General features: G+C 38.7%; 1 protein-coding gene across 1 annotated transcript in view; it reads right to left on the bottom strand.

Annotated features, from left to right (window-relative positions):
• Window positions 1–17,231, bottom strand: part of TPH2 (tryptophan hydroxylase 2) — a 91,338-nt gene extending 74,107 nt beyond the window's left edge. Inside the window, exons 1-5 of the mRNA XM_079142411.1 lie at window positions 16,215–17,231; window positions 13,526–13,675; window positions 10,539–10,722; window positions 10,329–10,429; window positions 5,557–5,624 (exon numbers count right to left, since the gene is read on the bottom strand). Coding sequence (XP_078998537.1) covers window positions 5,557–5,624; window positions 10,329–10,429; window positions 10,539–10,722; window positions 13,526–13,675; window positions 16,215–16,535 — 824 coding nt within the window. The 5' untranslated portion in view covers window positions 16,536–17,231. The remainder of the gene's footprint in view (window positions 1–5,556; window positions 5,625–10,328; window positions 10,430–10,538; window positions 10,723–13,525; window positions 13,676–16,214) is intronic.
• Window positions 17,232–18,647: the final 1,416 nt, after the last annotated feature.

Raw genomic sequence — 18,647 nt, 5'->3', positions numbered from 1 at the left:
CAAGTTGCCAAATTGGCAGCCTCAGATGAGGGGAGTGGAGAAAGGTGGCAACCAAAGGGTAATATAATGGGTTCAAAGCATGCAGGTGGACAAAAAGGAGAGCTGAGAAAATAATATTAGTAAATATTTATAAAGCACTTCCTAAGTAGTATTCTAAGTGCTGATTCCATATTGGTTCATTTCTGCTGATACTATATTAATTGGTTCATTTAATCCTCATGACAATTTTTAAATTTAGTAATAGAGTTATCTCTATTTTACAGATAAGGCAACCGAGGCACAGAAGTCTTAAATATTTGCCCAGTCATTCAACTGGTAAACAGTAAGCCTGATATTCACTCCAGGTAATGCAGGTCACTCCATACACTATTTCTTAGATCTAAAGAGAAATGGGGGGTTGGGGATTTAGCTCAGTGGCAGAGCGCTTGCCTTGCACGCGAAAGGCCATGAGTTTGGTCCTCGGCCCTGAAAAAAAAAAAAAAAGTCTAAAGAGAAATGGGGGAAAGCAACCAAAGCCCTCCAAATTGGTTGGAGGTCTGAATAAACCGCCATATCTCTGGTCTGGATTCTTTGTTTTTTGTTTGTTTGTTTGTTTATAAAGATAAGCAAGTGCATTGTATAGCAATGCCTCATTTATATCATTTAATGCTTAAATGAAAAAGAGGAAGAAATGAAAAAAGGAAAGAGACAGAGGAGGTATTTTTATCTCCATTTTACAGAGGAGAAAACTGAAACGGAGAAATGTTAAGAAACCATTTGGATCCCTAAATTTAAAATCAACTGAGTTTTCTTGGCAAATTAGAGAAATTTTCAACCCTAATTTAGGTCACAACTTCTGACATGTTGAAATTTTCTTGTTTACCTTACTTGTTGACATTTGTATTTACCCACTTATATTTCAGATTCCTGAGATGGAAAGATAAATAAATCAAAGAGGAAGCAGCCCCTTTGGGAAGAACATGAGGTTCATGTGCCACCTTAATTTCAACCAGGAGGAAATACATTCATAACAAAACATAATCACAGTAATATTCAAAATCAATTTAAGCAAACAAGAGTGGCATAATTAAAGTCAGAGCTTGAGGCCTCTTTCCAAAAGAATAAAATAGATTGAAATAACCACCCCCACCAAAAATATAATTAAATTAAATATGCATGCATGTTGTTGAAGAATAATCATTACCCTAGACCCTAAAGAAAAATTTATTTCTAGTCAATTGAAAAAAAAATTGTTACTGATTTTTCCCTCAATAATTTAGCAATTTTGAAAAGCACAAAAATGCAGCAGAGGTTAAAATATGAAGGTGCCAATGACAGAAAACTGGATAGTTTGAGATAAACCTAACAGCTCCAACAACAGTCATAATTTTCTCTTCCACCACATGCTATCTGCCCCCCACGTGCTTCCATTTCCTCTGAACCGCAAGTCTATATGCAGCACTTCACATTATCTAATCATGGGGTGCTTTTTTTTTTTTTTTTTTCCCCTCTTTTTTTCTGTTTACACTAGGATTTCTTTTATTTGAGTTGGGGAGGACAAGGACAGGGTGCGACCCGCAAGTTAGACATTTTCTCAGGGCTGATTTTACAAACAGTGCCCTGCAATCCAGGATGTTCATTCTCTGGTCGTCTATAAGAAATAATATTTGCACTACTAAATGTTTCCTCTGCTATTATTGGTGAGGCAATTAGGCCTTCCTGACACTCCCACTATGAGTGCAGGCTGATCCGAGGGCTGCTGCAGGCCTCTGGATAATCAATCACGTTTCTCAGCTGTGCTGTCAATCAGAACTTCGCCTGAGTGGCGTCCATTGACAATCTCAGCGTGCTGACGCCTTCCCGCTCCCTCACCTCTTTCGGGTTCACGGTAATACAGACTTAGAGCCTGCTGTTTTTTCATCAAAGAGTGGAATTTTTTCATTTTTCTCTGCTTGTGTTGGTTCTTTCCCCCTGTTTTATCCTTTCAAGACTATCACAGAAAATATAGTATTCAACACGAATCCCCCACCCCAGGGCTTTTTGATGTGACTTCAATATATATTATTCTGTATTTCATTTATCTTCCTTCTCCTTACCTTTAGACACCTCAGACTACATCCTGCCAATCCCCACCACAACCTAGGAACATCTGTACTCCATCTTTTCTTATTTCTGACCTTATATTTATGACTTCTCCTCAGGGTCCAGAAAGCCTTAACTAATTGTCAATTGGGAATTGCATTGTTTACCCTGGGTCAAAATTGTCCCCAATTTTGTTTATTTTTCACTGAATATTGACAAATTACAGTTGTACATATTAATGGGTAAGAAAGTGATGCTATGATATATGCATCCGATGCAGAATGAATGACTCAAGCTAACATACCTATTGCCTCAAATAGTCATCATTCATTCCTTCTAACTGAAACTTTGCACCCCTTGACCAACATTTGCCCATTCCCCAGAATGGTCCTAATTTTATCATCAAACATTATGGGCAGTGACTTCACATGCTCAATATTTCAATATTACCCCAATCTCAAATAATCTGCTCCTTAGTTTGGAGCAGATTATTTCTAGTTTGGAAAATCTAGTCACAGCACACCTAAATGAACTTATTTTAAGTAGTCATGGTATTGACATCTTTCTATTTTGTACACTCCGAAAGTGATCAACACTAGGAAAATGACTATTTCAATGAGAAATTGAATCTTTATTTTTGTGTGAACTAAAAGGAAAGCTTACTTGTCGCATGGCAAACTGGAGACAATGGCCAAGTCTCATTTGGAATGAGTTAGTTCTGTGCCCCTCCCCCACCACACCATAGCAGGTGCAGGAGGCCAGAAGTGAGCAGACAGGCAGGCTCATACCTGGCTATCCCTCATTCACCCTCACACTCCTAGAAACCTCAACCACAACAGTATGAGGGGTATTCAGGAAGGATCCTTTGCTCTCTACTTCCCACATGTCCTGGATTCATGTCTCCTTGATTTTACTACTCCTGATAGGCACCTTCCTCACTCCATCCACTCCCAAGAAGCACCTAAGGCAACTCGTTATCGGTATTTTAACAGCTTTTCTCACACACACAAATATGGGAATGTGATTGCTTTTTATGAAATCTTTCCATGAAGAAGGATGCTGGTCAGCATGGAAAGCATCAGTTTACCCAACAGAGTCTTAATGGGAAACCAAAGAGTTTCCTGCAAGGAGGACTTCTAGGGATGTTTGAGCTACATTATTTATTAAGAAGGCAGCACAAACCATGGTGTTAACGCATCTGAAGAAGGGTAGGTCAACTAGAAACAGGAGGCAGCCCATGAAAAAAGTGGCAGGGAGACAATAATGATAATTGACAATTATGATCAAGGATCACATACCAGACATTGCACTAAGCATAGCACTTTGTAAATCCTTACTATAGTCCCATGAGATGGGTCCTGCTGCTAGGCTGAGCCACCAGCTGGGAAGCAGTGGAGCCAGCATTTGAACCCAGACTGTCCACTCCAGTGCCCCAGTGCCTAAACACTTTGCTATTCTGCCTGGTTGGTCTGGGCTCATCACTATCCAAGGAGCAGGTTATAATGTCCCTGGGTTCCAATCCCTCCTAGGCAAACACCCTTTGTTTTGAGTCTACATCTACCAAATAGCCTTCAGATATAATTTGGCCTCTGCTATAAGGACAACAGGGAGGTTTGTTCAAGAGTTGTTTCTGTTTCTGTAAAATGATCTGTATAAAATGATGAGCTGGCTGTTTCCTACCTGCCTCAGTCTCCTGCCTCAGTTACAAGAGCCACATTCCTTAGGCCTGAGCACTCCCTAGTCCTCTAGGGTGGGCCCATGTTCCAGAAGCCCCAGTTCCACCCAGTTCTCCTTAATTCTGTATAAACCTCCACCTGCTCCAACCTCCAGTTTCTACTTTCTTCCCCATAGACACCATGGCTCAGTTTCCCTCTTAGCTGTGGGAAGGTGGCAAATATTCATTAACACTTTGACAACTTTATCCTTCATCATTTCACCTATATGCTCTTTTCCTCCTCTCCATAGTTTCTTTAAAAACAAATAAATCCTCATTAGCAGTACTTCTTGAAACTGGTTGACTTATATATCACCACTACATCAGTTTGCCTTTGTCTACTTTCTGGGCCCTCCCAAGAAGAAAGAAGTAACACTTGAGTTAGAACCTTTGGTCATCGTGCCAACGAAATTCTATGTCAAAACATATATATGGAAAAAGGTTCTGCCCAATACTTAAGCTTTTTCCATGTCCTGGACAGATCATGTCCCAAAGGCCTACCCTGCCAATAGTCATCTAAGGATCCATCTACGCAGGCATGACCTGATCCTACCGGAAGTCCCAAGAACCAAAGACAGCCAATCTTAAGGCCCACAACCACTTATCAGAGCCCCATGTGAAAAGTGAGCTCAGTCCATCAATATTCTCCCTTGGCAATTTGGCTGGGAAACTGGAAGCAGGCACAAGAAAGAAGCAGTTCTGAGGGCAAAAGGGAACATGAGGTTGGGTTTGGGGCAAGCCATGCACACAGTGACATCATGAGGGGTAGAAAGTCACAGAACACAGGGGAAGAGACTGCTTGGAAAAGAGCAGATGTTGAAAAGCATATGCCAAGGAATTCTGGTTCTCATTAGCAGGGTTTTTATAAGTGCAATGGAGAAAGGGTGAAGGATGCCTGGAGCTTGGAGGAGGAAAGGAGGAATGCCCAGGCATCAAGGGTAGTTAAGGATGAAAACATGCTTGGCATCAACAGACACTGAGGAATTCTCTCACTTGGCTTTAAGCATTTGTGTGTCATAGTTTTAAAAAAGAAAGCAACCCTGATACCCTCAATAACACACATGATATCCTAAATTCTCAGCAAAGACAAATTTGCCTCTCAAGACAGTCAAATTTCTCATCTAGTATTAACTAGAGTAAAAAAGACTCTTTCCTCTACCAGTCATGGTTTTATATTTTGTTCACAAATTTATTTCATACCCATGAACTCATCCTGTCCTTGCCACTTACCTTCATCCATTATACATGGTCGTCACCCCTAAAGGTGAGGTTCTCCAATTTTATCCCAACCCTGATGTGGGATTATGAAACTCTTCCATAACCCCACCCCCACCCCAACCCCCCAGTTTCCAGAAACAGAGTTGTCAGAACATATTTCAGTTGTGGCTGCTTAAATGACCCCTTCCTCTGTTCTTGCTAAATCCTTCATTTTGGAGAAGCTGGATATTGAAGGGGGTTACTGAATAGTCAAGTCCAAAGCAAAACTAAAGCACAGTTTCCAAGTCTTGCAGAGTGCACAGAAATGGCTGCCTGCTTTAATGGAGCTGCAAACACAATGGTGTAAATGCAGAACTTGGCATGTAGCCCACAGGTCTCATTATTTTACAATTATACCCAGATGTCAAACATCCGCGTTGGCATTTAAAGCCTATGGAGTTGGTGATGTTTAAAAGGTTCATGCCTGCCTTCTGCAGAAGTTAAAGTGAAGAGAAGACAGGTCTGTTTAACACAGCATGTGTTTTTCCTAACCAGCCAGTGACAAGAGTTATACAGGTACTTACTATTTATAACCCATGGCCACATCCACAAAATACTTCCTTCTCTGTCGATAGACATTGTCCTTAAATCCCTTAAACAGAAAAGAGATTAAGTTATTTAACAAAGTGCTGAAAAATTAGCTGCAGAAGGGCTAAAAGAAAATCACTGTGGTGTTTATTGAGTGTTCAATTCAAATGTAAATCTTATCCTCAGATGACCGACTTGATGACACAGGCTAAGGCAAATTGTGCTTACAGTAAAACCTCTTTCGATTTGGGCTCTACCAATTTGGGACATGTGGGAATTCAGACTACAGTTCACCTTTCCACTAGGTAAGCACAATGACTTACTTAAGCAAATTGATATTTTGAACAATATCTTTTAGTTTTCAAGTATCATTTACAGGTAACTAATCTTAATCACAAGTTAATCTTATCCTATTCATTAAAACCAGTCTCTTTAACATTGTTATTCAGTGAATTAACCTAACTTAATGATTTGTGTAAATAACTAATAAACGTAACATTTATTAAAAATGCTGTCATCCAGAATTAATCATCAGATCCCCAAATTAGTATGAATTAAAGGTTTTGCTGTGTTTTATGACTACAGTCACACAGTGCAAAATTGATAAGGGAGAAATGCAATAGGGGAACAGGTTAACTCCACTCCACTTGAGTTACTACAATTCAAATGTGTCTTAGCCAACTTCATGATTTTTATCTAGCATCATCCACTCGGGAAATTAAACACCATGTCTGTCATTTTTCAGTCAAGTGGAATCCTTCTGAGAGGATTTCCTGGTTTACTCAACAATTTCTCCTCTTGTCAACAGATGTCCCATTTTCCTTTCCTTCCCATACTTTCAGACAATCAATTTTTTCCAGGGTGGTTTCTTCAAGGTGCTGGATGCCCAAGAGGAATTGTTGCCATCTAACTTCTTACCTCTACAAACCAAGCAACCCCCAAGGATGAGGACCAGGAAGCAGTGGTCTCTGGCAACAGAAGCCAGGCAAGAAGACAAGTCTTGGGGACCAAGGGGTTGACAGTAAAGAGGAGGGATGAGGTTCCTAAAGGTTTAAACTACCTCTGTGGCAATGCAGATGTTTCTACAAGGTGGGCTATTCAAGAAGGACCTCCAAACACACTACAAAACTGTCTCATTCTCTTGTCAACTGAAAGAGAGTGGGCCTCAAGGCCAGGAATCTTCACAGGACTGTCTACTGGACAGAAATGAAAAATGACCTTTCTTTCAAGAAGAACAAGAGCATTATTAAGAAAGGGAGAGAGAAAAAAAAATGCCCTGAGATCACCCCAACCCCCTAGAGAAATGAGGTATTCTCTACGCAGAAGCTAGCACTTTCTTTCTTGTGCTGTGAACTGGTAGTTTTTACTCCCAGGCTCCATAGGCAGGCTTGTGAAGCCCTAAAATGTCTACAGACAAAATTTTGTGACCATAGTTACCACATTTACAAATGGGTCTGTGACCTACAAAAAGGTCTCCTGCTGTGGAAGGTAGAACCAGTCATGCTAGAAAGTCCACTTCAATACCCACTAGTAAAACTGGACTACCTGGGGAAGGAAAAGAAGAACTCTAAGCACCTTTATCATTCAAAAGAAAGTAGGCCACGACAAAAAAGAGAGGCCTGTGAAAAGTGCAGCATCTGTTCCCTGGTTCCTGCCAGACCGGACACCATGGTAACAGCATTGTAATCTGCTGGGCTTCCAGAAGAATCTCAACTGTCTCTCCTCAGCAAACACCTGCACCTTTTCCAGGGACGCAAGAGAGAGATGTACTCATCATGCCTCATTAGCCTGGAGTGGCGGTGATTACGCACATGTTGTGGGCGAGCCAGAGCTTCCTGGATTGAACCATGACTGGCAAAGTAATCAGCACTAACAATTACAGAGACACAGCATTCCTTGCCCATCCATTCTGAATTGCAGCCAGGGATGGTGTTACCAGATAAAATACAAGATGCCTGGGTAAATTTCAATTTTAGACAAGCAACAAATTTTTCCAATTTAACTGGGTATCATATATATTTATTTGCAAAGTCTGGCAATCCTAGCGCCCAGCGAATACCTGCTGCACAACCCTCAACCCCGCCTTCAATTTAAATTAAAGGGAGCTGAAGACCCAGCCTGAACCCTAAAGCACCCAGCTCAATTTACACTGACACTCAAGTAGCCATCCCAAATAGCTCAACCCTGGTGGAATATTAGAATCACCTGGAAAGCTTTAAATAGTACTCCAAACCTGGCCATATTCCCAGAGGTTCTAACTTAAGCTCTCTGGGATGAGGCCCTGGCATCAGTGTTTTTAAAAATTCCTCACAGATGATTTGAATGGAAAGCTTGGGCTGAGAATCACTGGGCTAAGATATTAGTTCTAGAGTTCATCAGAATCTTCTCAGATCCATTTACAGGCAGACGCCTGGGTCCTCCCTGAGAGTTCCCATTCAGTAGGCTTCAGATGATCCTCAAGATATTTTAGCATTTTAGAAGCAGACTTCCAAACCACACTTTAAAAGACCTTCCTCGTCTAGATCCTGACTACTCAGGATGGTCCCCATTCCCTTCATAGTAGGCCTTGACTGGGAGCTCATTAGAAATGAAGAATCACTCTCTGCATTTTTAAAAGTTCTACCTGATGATGTTTCCATGAAAGCTTAAGAGTAGCTGAGCCAGATATTTAACCTTTTCTAGGGAACTCCACCTAACAGCATGATATATTTCAAGCAACATGAACTACCCTGTTGCAAGGGTCCCTGTGTCTATTTCAGAACTAAGATTATTCTCAGACACAAAAAGTACTTAGACAACTTTTTCCATCTCTATCAAATAATAGCTTACAAACACACCAACTCCCCAATATCAAATTTTGCATAAAGAATATTTGGTGTGCTTATAAAAGAAATACATGTGGTTAAAAAAAAAAAACACAGGAGAGGTAGGGGATTGCTAAGTACTTGCAATTATTTCAAGTGGTTGCACAGAAAATAAGAGAAGGTATCATAAAGTGGGTGTAATTAGGAGTAATGGAATAAAATTAAGCACAGGAAAATTTACTCTTGGTATTGAAACAATTTTTTTTTTTTCCTCAGCAAGGTCAATACTTCCTGTGGTTGTTCCATTCAAATGGCTAAACCCCTTTCTCCAGGTTGAGTAATTTTCAAACTAGACTAAAGGGAGCATTTGGAAATAGGAGGTTATCGAAAAATCCTTTACTGTCCAGGCATTGATCTGGATGATTTAATACAGCATTTTTATTACTGGAATTAAGCATTTACTCTTGCCAAAATGCCTTCCAGTTGTTTTATTAACTAGGCTTCCAAACACCCCTTTGAGGTCAATAAGAATTTTATTTCCACTTTTTACATAGAGAACTTGAGGTACAGAGGTAGAGGGACTAGTCCAAGGTCATTCTGCAAGATAACAGCTGGTGTGAAGCAGTGGTCCTGCTAATCTCTTAAATCAGGTTTCTGTGCTAACTCTGACTCCTCAGGGGTTAGGAGAAGGGGAAGATTATTAAAGGCAGTCATGAATGTTTTTCCAATATTCAAGTGACTTACATATGAATTCTTGTAAAATAGTCTGACATTTTAGGCTGTGCTGGTAAATACAACACGTTGTGTCCTTGCATGAATTTAGCTTTTAAAAAACAATGTAATTGAATTGTATATTTGAATTGGTCTGAATTGGTATACTGTGCTAAATGACTGGCTAATCTGAAAAATTCCCTAGGGGTGAAGTTTTCATAGTTTCCTTTAAAATAGTGGTTTCTCAAACTTAAGTGTGGACTGGTTTAAACAAGTTCTCAGATGCTGCTGCTGCTTCTGCTGCTGGTACTATACCCATATAGACACTGCAAAGCATGTGATCATGCTATTAGATTTCCAGATGTTGTCCATTTAAATAGTGTGAATATCTGTAAACTATTGCTCTCATAACACAAAGGCTTCCTACAAGCATGACTGATGAGCTTGGATCTCACCCTTTTATGTGCCCATTTTTAGACAAGGGAGACTAGAGAAGGAAAAACTGCTTATAACGAATAGGTGCATTGCTTACTTCTCTCAAACTATTAACTGTACTTCATTCTGAACATAAAGAAATTTCAGGTCTCTTGTGTTAAATAAAAACTGAAGTAAAGAGGGGAGGGGGAAGAATAATGGGAACTGCTTACCCCAGCATCAAACTTCTTTAAAGATGTTCATTTTTATTGGAGTAGTGGAAAGAATGGTGGTGGATAGATTCAGGGTAGATGTGGGAAGAGATACATCCTCCATCACAGCCTTATTTTAAAACCCTCTGCCTTTCCATTGAGACTGAAGTCAACCACATTACTCTGCTCCTAACTACCTCCAGTCAAGGAAAATGGCAAGAAAAATTTTATTCTCTCACTGAGCCCCATCACACCTAGTCCTCCCTAGTTTCCCAAAGGTGTGATCAATTTCAGTTCATCGTTTTTCCAAGGGTCACCATCTGCAAGTATATTTCAGGCTGTCTAATTCCACAGAAATATTCTCCAGGGTGTAGAATCTCCTCCTCTATCCAACCCTTTTAAAAATAAATGCTATGTGAAAATGTCATCTTTCTAACCTGCTTCCAACTCACACACATGTATGGGGAAGCTTTATCCTTTGCAAGTCTGCTCTTGGTTAGGGGGGATAAATAATAAATTGCTCTGCAATAAAGCATTACAGTACAGAACATGGCACTGCCCCTACCCCTTCCCTGGCACATGGGAGCTGGAAGAGCATGTGTGAAAGTAATTTTACCCGACACTTACTGGGTGGTCAGCGTCAAGCTCGGTACCATACATGAGAACTCTGCGAGAGCATCTGTCTAACTCAGAGATCTTCCGGGGGAACCACAGCACATCCTCCAGCTCTGTTGAAAATACGGTGCAGATTCAAAATATTAGCTCACAGATTGCATTTGCCCCCTTGCAACATTTGTCAGATTGCAAAATCACCCAACAAGCAAAACCCTCCCTTGCCTTCTTCCTCTGTCCAAATGTTCTCCGGGGGATTCAACGTTACAATGGTGGTTTGAAATTTCAGCGACTGAATGAGCTCGTTGAATTCTGTTTTGCTGCACTCACAGTCCACGAAGATTTCAACCTCAGAACTTCTTCGCCGGGATCTCCTGGATTCGATGTGTACCATGTTGACATGTTTTTCCTGTTATATAAGAAACATCTCCAAGTCACAATCAGGTCACAATAAAAGGAATACTTTCCTTATTTAGTTCTGAAGCAACAAAGTATCAAATACCCACAAAAGAGGAAAAAAACAATTTCCTTATCCTTTGACCAATGTGAACATTTTTCCAACTGCTGTCTCTATTAATAGAGACCTGTATAGTTATGCCTCTGTGTAGGTTGTCCAGTCTCATTAAAGACAAGGAGGGCATTTAAGATATGTAAAGGGACATATAATATCTTATAATTATGAACATCACCATTTCCCAAAGCAGTTCACATCCCACTGGTGACACATGATTATTTTGGGGAAATTTTTGTCTATTACATTATCATCTAATCCTAAGATTTGTTTTTATATGTTTCTGAAAAACAACTAAAACCCAAACTCCTGAATTTATAGTGATATAAAGCGTCCTTTTGAAATAAAGCTTAAAAATAAACTTTTTAAAAATAAATCCTTGTTTTTAAAGTAAAACTAATGGCAGGCAGAAATTGGGAAGGTGGTATGAAAATGCCTGAGATGCAGGAAATACTAGCCAAAACACAGCCCAAATGAAGGAAAAGAAAGGAAAGCAGCAAAGAGAGGATCTACGAAGGCAAAAGGAAAACAAATATTCACCAGAGGAGAACAAAACAAAAGGTAAAGTGAGCTGGGTGCAGTGGTGCATGCTTGTAATCCCAGCAGCTTGGGAGGCTGAGGCAGGAGGATCACAAGTTCAAAGCCCAGCCTCAGCAACTTAGTGAAGCCCTAAGCAATTTAGCAAGACCCTGTCTCTAAATAAAATATTTTAAAAAGGACTGGAGATGTTGCTCGGTGGTTAGGTGCCCCTGGGTTCAATCCCTGGTACCACAAAAATAGGTAAGATAATAATAATAATAATAATAATAATAATAATAATAATAAATGGGATCACTAGTAACTGTTCTCTTTTGGCAATTTCCAGGTCAGTTTTATTCAAGGATGCATTGTACAGCTATCACTCTGAGATGGATTGATTTCCTTACATTAAGGTGAAAGGAAGAACAGTAATTTCATGCTTAAAAATCAGGTTTGAGGGACTGGAGTTGTGACTCACTGGTAGAGTGCTTGCCTGGCATGTGTGAGGCCCTGAGTTTAATACTCAGAACCACATATAAATAAATAAATGATCCATTGACAACCAGAAAACATATTTTTTAAAAAATCAGATTTGAATTTCCACAGTGACATACTTTTCTTTTCCCTTTAATTAATTGAAGACTAGGTTCTCCTCTCCATCCCAACCCACCACCAATATGCAACACCTCCCCATCACTCCAGATGGTACACCCTGATTATCAGTACAATTCCTGATACAACCCTGGATGATCTCAGAGTTTTTCACATAGGAGCAGGGTAAGTAGCTTTCAGTGCCAGAATAGGATCAAATCAGACAGACTCTTCTCCTATATAAAGAAACAAGTCTTGTGGGAAACTGATCTACTTGTTTTTATTTTTGGTTTTTATTATTTCATTATTTTGAAAATAATGCTTTATTTTCTAAGTTGACTGATAATAGAAATAAGATTAAGTCAAGGTTCAAGAGATTTCACATACATTGTGTCACTTTGGACTTTTAATGTCCTTTGGTTGAAGTTGATATTTTTAGACTTAGGGAACTGAGATGCAGATGGGTTAAGTGGCTTAGCTAAGGCCCCATGACTAGCTGATGGCAGAGTGAAAATTTAGGCTGCTAACTCCTTCTCCAGGGATTTTCCTACTGCACCTAGCTGTCTAATTGAATTGGTTTGCCTTTGGGCACCATATGCACACAGCCAGAGATGACATAATTACATATAAAATACTACCCCAGATTTCCATTACCACTGTTTATGATACCTGATCCTTTCTTCAAGGTTAAAAGGGAACAAGGAAATACTTGCCAAATCAGGCTGCTAATTCCCCCTCTATGATCATCATAGAGGTATAATAATGCCTCACATCTGTACACGTTACAAAGCACTTTCACGCATACTATTTCATCCCAACAACCCAGTTAGTTGGGAATTGTTATTGCTACTTGACGTATGAAGAAATTGAACTCGGGTAGCAGCTAGTGATGAGCCAAACCAGGAGAACACAGGTCTGAATCCCTGGCTGCAGCTTCAACTATCTTTCCTCTGCACAGCAGCCCGAGGCATCAAGTGCAACTAGGCTCCTTGTATCACAGCTCTAATCAACAGCCAGTGACCCCAGAGGAAATGTGTTTGTAAGGGAGTGTGTTTACTAGTGGTGGAGGAGCCATCCGGTGTACATTGGCAAGAAGGCAATAGCTCTTGTAGGTTTTCCTAGCTTCTTGCCCGCCCCGGCTTTTTCTTGGGGTCCAAACTACAAATTTGGGCCTGGGAAGATGCTGCTGCATTTCTATGAGATAAGGGTAAAGTGAGTCCTACAGTGTATGTATAAGGAATCAAATCAAACTTCATATTCATGTTATTTAAGGTACCCGCTTTGGCTCCTTTTGTGTTTTCATTTCCAAGTGTGAGGTTCACATTTTTAACTTGTGGATTTTCTCTCCTGGCAACAGTCTGTAAGTTCCTAATAGGCTAATTCTGAATTAATAAATCACAGTTCATGTGAGTATGCTTATTTCGTTGTTTGGCAGATCAACTCCTCTTATAAAGCCTCATGAAGTTTGGTTCCTTTGAATCTTTCACCACATTATCTAGAAATCGATCCAGTAATGTTTTGTTGCAGATGACATTTCTGTTACCAGAGACACAGTCGTTTTTGAAGTTATGCAATGATGTTTTATATTCACCTGAAAGAGCCTTAGTGCTTTCACCAATCCACCAACTTCGTTTTTCAAGGAGAAAACGACAGCCGTCTTGCCACTCTCAGCAGCAGTATCACTTTTGTTTCCTTTGTTGCCTTTCTTGTCGTCATTTTTGCTAGAGTTAGCTTTATTCAGCTTCAAGAAGGTACAAACACACACACACACACACACACACACACACACACACACGTTAGGATTCCAGAGTATTCTATCATCAATTTCTCCCCCTAGATATCCCATTTATATTCCAGAAGTCCCACCAATCACTGAAACTCAAGGTGAAGCTGCCATGGCACTCATAACTTCCATCTTTAAATATTGGTCTAATTTACTCAGGGACATTATTTTCCAGTGCTCCAAGACAGTATCTACAGTGTAGAGGCTGAAATAAAAGGAAGATCAGATTTGCTTCACTTGAATGGCAACAAAAATCTGACCATCATTAAGTATAAAGTGTTATGTATAAATAGTCCCTGCCTTTCTTTATCTAGGTTTATTTTACAGCATGAAATTTGATTTTTTTAGCCAAGTTGAATTAATCCTATGGAAACTATATTGGTTGCTGAACATAGCAAAAATAAGAACAAGTATATATTTTTGACAATGGTAAATTTAGCTTCAATTAAGTTTTTAAAACAAAATAGTCATTTAATCCTGTATATGTCAGGACATGCACTGAAACTTATAACCTTACTTTGTGCAATTTAGATTGACATTGTCAATGTGAATTCTCAATGTGAATCTACCTACACATGGAACAAGTTGAGCAAAGAAGCCATCTGTGTCAGAAGATGGTATATGAAAAGGAACTGTTACAATTCAGCCACAAATAAAAAGAAAAGAAAACTAGCTAGCTAACCATTAGGAGGAAACAGTACAGTCTGAGTAATAATGATTAATCCCATTGGCTAAAAATAAAAATGAAAGATGCTAGCAACTCAGATCATATTGTCATAAATGCAGAATAAAAAAGCTGAAAACTTTTCATGTGATAATGAGAAACTGTGATGGTCTGTTCCATGTTCTTTGTATGTGAATACAGAGTTTGGTAAACAGAGAACTCTCTCTCTTCCTGGAAAATTATGATATAATATAATCACACCCATCCATGTGTCCTCAGGAAACTGAGAAGTGTACATTTAATATGGAACCCAGAAAACAGTGATCTGCCACTGTCTTTCTCTGACTTCTCTATTGGATTTATTCTCATACATTAGTATTGCCTCACTAGATTTATATGTAATTGAAATGGATATTGTATTATTTAAAACTTGAGGGAAAGAAGAAGTTTATATAGACATTGATATTTAACAGCATGTTTAGTCATTAAAAACTCAAATGTCTTAGTACTCTCAACATCTGCCTCTTCCTCACAGTATAATACACAGGTCTCATATATTTAAGTGGCTTTTTTATATGAACTGTAACTGAGTTTTCTTTGTTTTCCTTCTAGCAGTTCATTATAACTTCAAAATTCCTCAATGTACTATCTCATCCAAATATTCATGATATTTAAATGTTAGAAAATCTATTTACATTTTTGGCCTCATTTTTGCAAATAGATTTAAATAGTTCTACACAAGTTGCTGTAATTACTTTTCAGCACTTTTACAAGTAATAATATGTCAGTATGATGCAGCCCTCTGGCACATATATGGAGCTACAATATTAAAACAGATTTTTCTATGACAAACTGAATTGGAATTGGTTGATAAACTCTGATAGTATATCAATGAAATGCCATTTAGTATTTTTAATGACTAGGAAACTGTATATATTTTATTTCATTGCTATGAAATAAAAACTACTGTTTTTATTAAATTCCATGCTTATTACCTCAAATCAGGATCTAAAATTCTGCAAATATTGCTTTTTTATTTTGTTAATATTTTAAATATAAAAATTCCTTTTAATTCTAAAACAAGTGGAATACTGCTTGCACAACTTCATTAATTAAACATGAAGTAATGAGACAAGCATGGTGGTCCACAACTAATCCCAGCTATTTGGGAGGCCAAAGCAGAAGAATCATAAGTTCAATGTCAACTTGGGCAATGTAGCAAAACCCTGTCTCAAAAACAATAAAATAATATAAAAAGGCCTGGGTATGTAGCTCAGTGGTGGAGGGTTCAATCCCCAGGACTACAAAAAAATAAATAAATAAATAGTGAGGCACACAAGAAAACATTTGAAAGAAGTTTGATCTTTCTCTTATTCCAAAATCTGTGCCTACAGACAAGAATACAAAATATTAGTTCTGTGTTTAAAGACTGGTCTTCATAGACTTGAAGTAGGTGTAAGAAACACTAAGAGTTCATGGAAACCATAGAAATCTATTTCATTTCTTCTCCTTATTCCTCCCCATAATAAATGAGCTTTCAAAATCTACATACTTTTTTTGGTTATGGATCTAGTACACTGGTTCATACATACTGTCTTTCTTAATGTTCAGGAACTTCACTTTCTACCTTGAGGAAAGAAAGTTGACCACGCAGCAATCAGTACACCTGCTTTACTTCATGGAGAGAAGAGGTAGACAGAAGAGAAGCAGGGAGACAAGACTATTAAGGAAGGAATTAAGGTGTGTTTACTCTACACCAAGTGTCCATATGGTCAGGATAAGACAATCACAACCCTAGAAAACACTGCAGAGTGCCATGTATTCAGTACTCACTGTTAAGTTGCCAAGGAGCTGATGCTCTTCAGGCACTGCTGAATCCAAGGAAAACCCTCTTCTCGCCCAGTATTTACTGGAAAACATCATCATTGCTGGCTGCATGAATTCTGATGTAATTTTCTTTCTCAGCAGTAGGGGGAGCCTACAAGGGCAATAGCAGCTCTGGTAAAGATGCAGAGGAGGATGCAAGCTTCTGCAGCCTGCTCGAAGCGCTGTCCAGAAACCTGGTACTGAAGAGCAATGCGAATCCTCCCCTCCCCAGACTCCTTTATATGAGTGACTGAGAACTGATGGAAAGCTGATTAGAAAGAAACTCATTTCTGGTTGCTGATGGCCACGGTCAGATTACATATTTGAAGCCTGGGGTTATCTGCTTATGATGGAATTTCTTTGTTTCATAGGTCGAGTAGATATTTGGGCAGAGGTGGTAGAGAACAATACATAAGGGGATGTTCATTGTACAAGAAAACAGCTGTCCCTTGATGTTAGCACTCATCTCTCAAGCCTGCTGCTGGCAAGTTAGCCTCAGTCTTTAAATAACTGTGAACTCAAAGGTTCTGTGCTTTCATTCTAAAATTGGGAAAATAACTTAAGATCTATTGTTTGTTAATACTTTTTTTCTAATCTGTGGTGTTGCTTATGTGTGAATATATGTACAGTGGCTTTCATAAAAAGTACTGCTTCCTAATCCTCTCATCTCTGTGCAGAGTGATGTTCAGGCAACTGTATTGCAAAAAAAAAAAAAATGTGAGACTTTGATTTAGCCACCCATAGATATAGCTCAAACACTAACCTTAGAATATTTCTACCTAGAAATAAAAGGAAACCAAATGCCCGTATATCAGTCATTCCTTTGATGGTCACTGAATTTTTCCACTCCACTTTAAACTACATCAAATCCAGCAATTTGAAATGCATAGACCCACTAATATTCTTACTATTCAAACTCTAGAAAGAAGAAATTTTACCATGCCACAGAAAAACATTGCCAATATTCTGAAAAATGGAAAACTCTTAGCCAATTGTGCTTGACTGAAAAAATAAACAAAATCTGGGGCTGCCACAGCTTATCTAGATAGAAAAAAGATTAAAAATTTCAAAACAGGAGTGAACGAATTACTATTGACTGGGTTTTAACTGTTTCTGGAGACTTGGGGGTATTTATTATTTTATCTAATTCTCAAAATGATTATTTGGCTTGTATTTCCTCTAAAGATCAGCTAATAAGAAAGGCAAATTTAAATAAGTTGAAGTAATGATCAAAATAATAGCTAAAATTACTAAGTGCTTAGTATTTGCTAATTTCTATTCTAAGCACTTTCTATGCCCTTTGTAAGTCAAAACATGATTAATCATCACAACAATACTTAAAAGGTGTTCACTATTACTTCCATTTTGTGTGTGGACAAACTGAGGCATGGAGAGTTTAGACCACTTACCAAAGATTTACACAATTATTGGATTTAAATTCAGCCATTCTGGCTCCAAAAGCCATGCTCTCCATCACTACATTGTACAGTCTCTTGAGTACTAACCAAGGCATGTTAACAAAAGTAGACTCTACTGACCATACATAGATTATTTCAATGAGAACAAGAGTTTGGGAAGATGTGTCATTTAATGAAATTTATTTGTTAGGCATTGAAACTGAATTCTGGAAATACAAAGGTGATCAAGATCACAGTCTAATGCAAAGAAACACCCATGCAAGTATACAAATGAAACAAAACATTGAATTCTTTACATAAAATATTAACAGCACACGGGACAGTGTTCAATTCTGCCTAGGGGGAATCAGGAAAGGGTTCTGGGAGAATCTTAGTTGAATCTTCAACAGTGAGCTTGTTTGTTAGTCAAAAGGAAACTGGAAATAGAAAAGAGATGGTTCCAGGCAGAAGGGACAACATTAGAAAATATAGAATCATTGTTGCTCAACACAGGTGTGAGGCAAGGATGCCAAATGATGGGCTGGGGTTGTAGCTCAGTGGTAGAGCACGTGCCTAGCACATGTGAGGCACTGGGTTTGATCCTCAGCACCACATAAAAATAAATAAATAAAGGTATTAATTCCATCTACAACTAAGAAAATATTTTTAAAATTTTATATTAAAAAAAAAAAAAGGATGCCAAATGAGACAAACCTAAAGAGGAAAGCAGGGTCTTTCCATGACATCATATGGGCTTTGCACTTCATCACCTTTTCTGGTGTGTGGGGTCACAACTGGAAGGGCTTTATGCATGAAAGTGGAATAAGCAAACTAATATCTTAGAAAAGTAACACCTTGGAAGAAGACTTCAAGACTGAAGGCAGCAACCTCATGGGATTTAAAATAATCTAGCCAAGATGACGCGACCTGGCTTAAGCCAATAGTATAAAGGATAGAATGAAAAGAACCAGAGATAAGAAGAGGTAAATATCATGGGGCAATA

Source organism: Sciurus vulgaris (genome assembly GCF_902686455.1).
Source record: "Sciurus vulgaris genome assembly, chromosome: 5".
In the NCBI taxonomy this organism is placed as follows: Eukaryota; Metazoa; Chordata; class Mammalia; order Rodentia; family Sciuridae; genus Sciurus; species Sciurus vulgaris.
The sequence above is the reverse complement of the archived record's forward strand: the minus strand, read 5'-3'. Positions and strand labels throughout refer to the sequence as shown.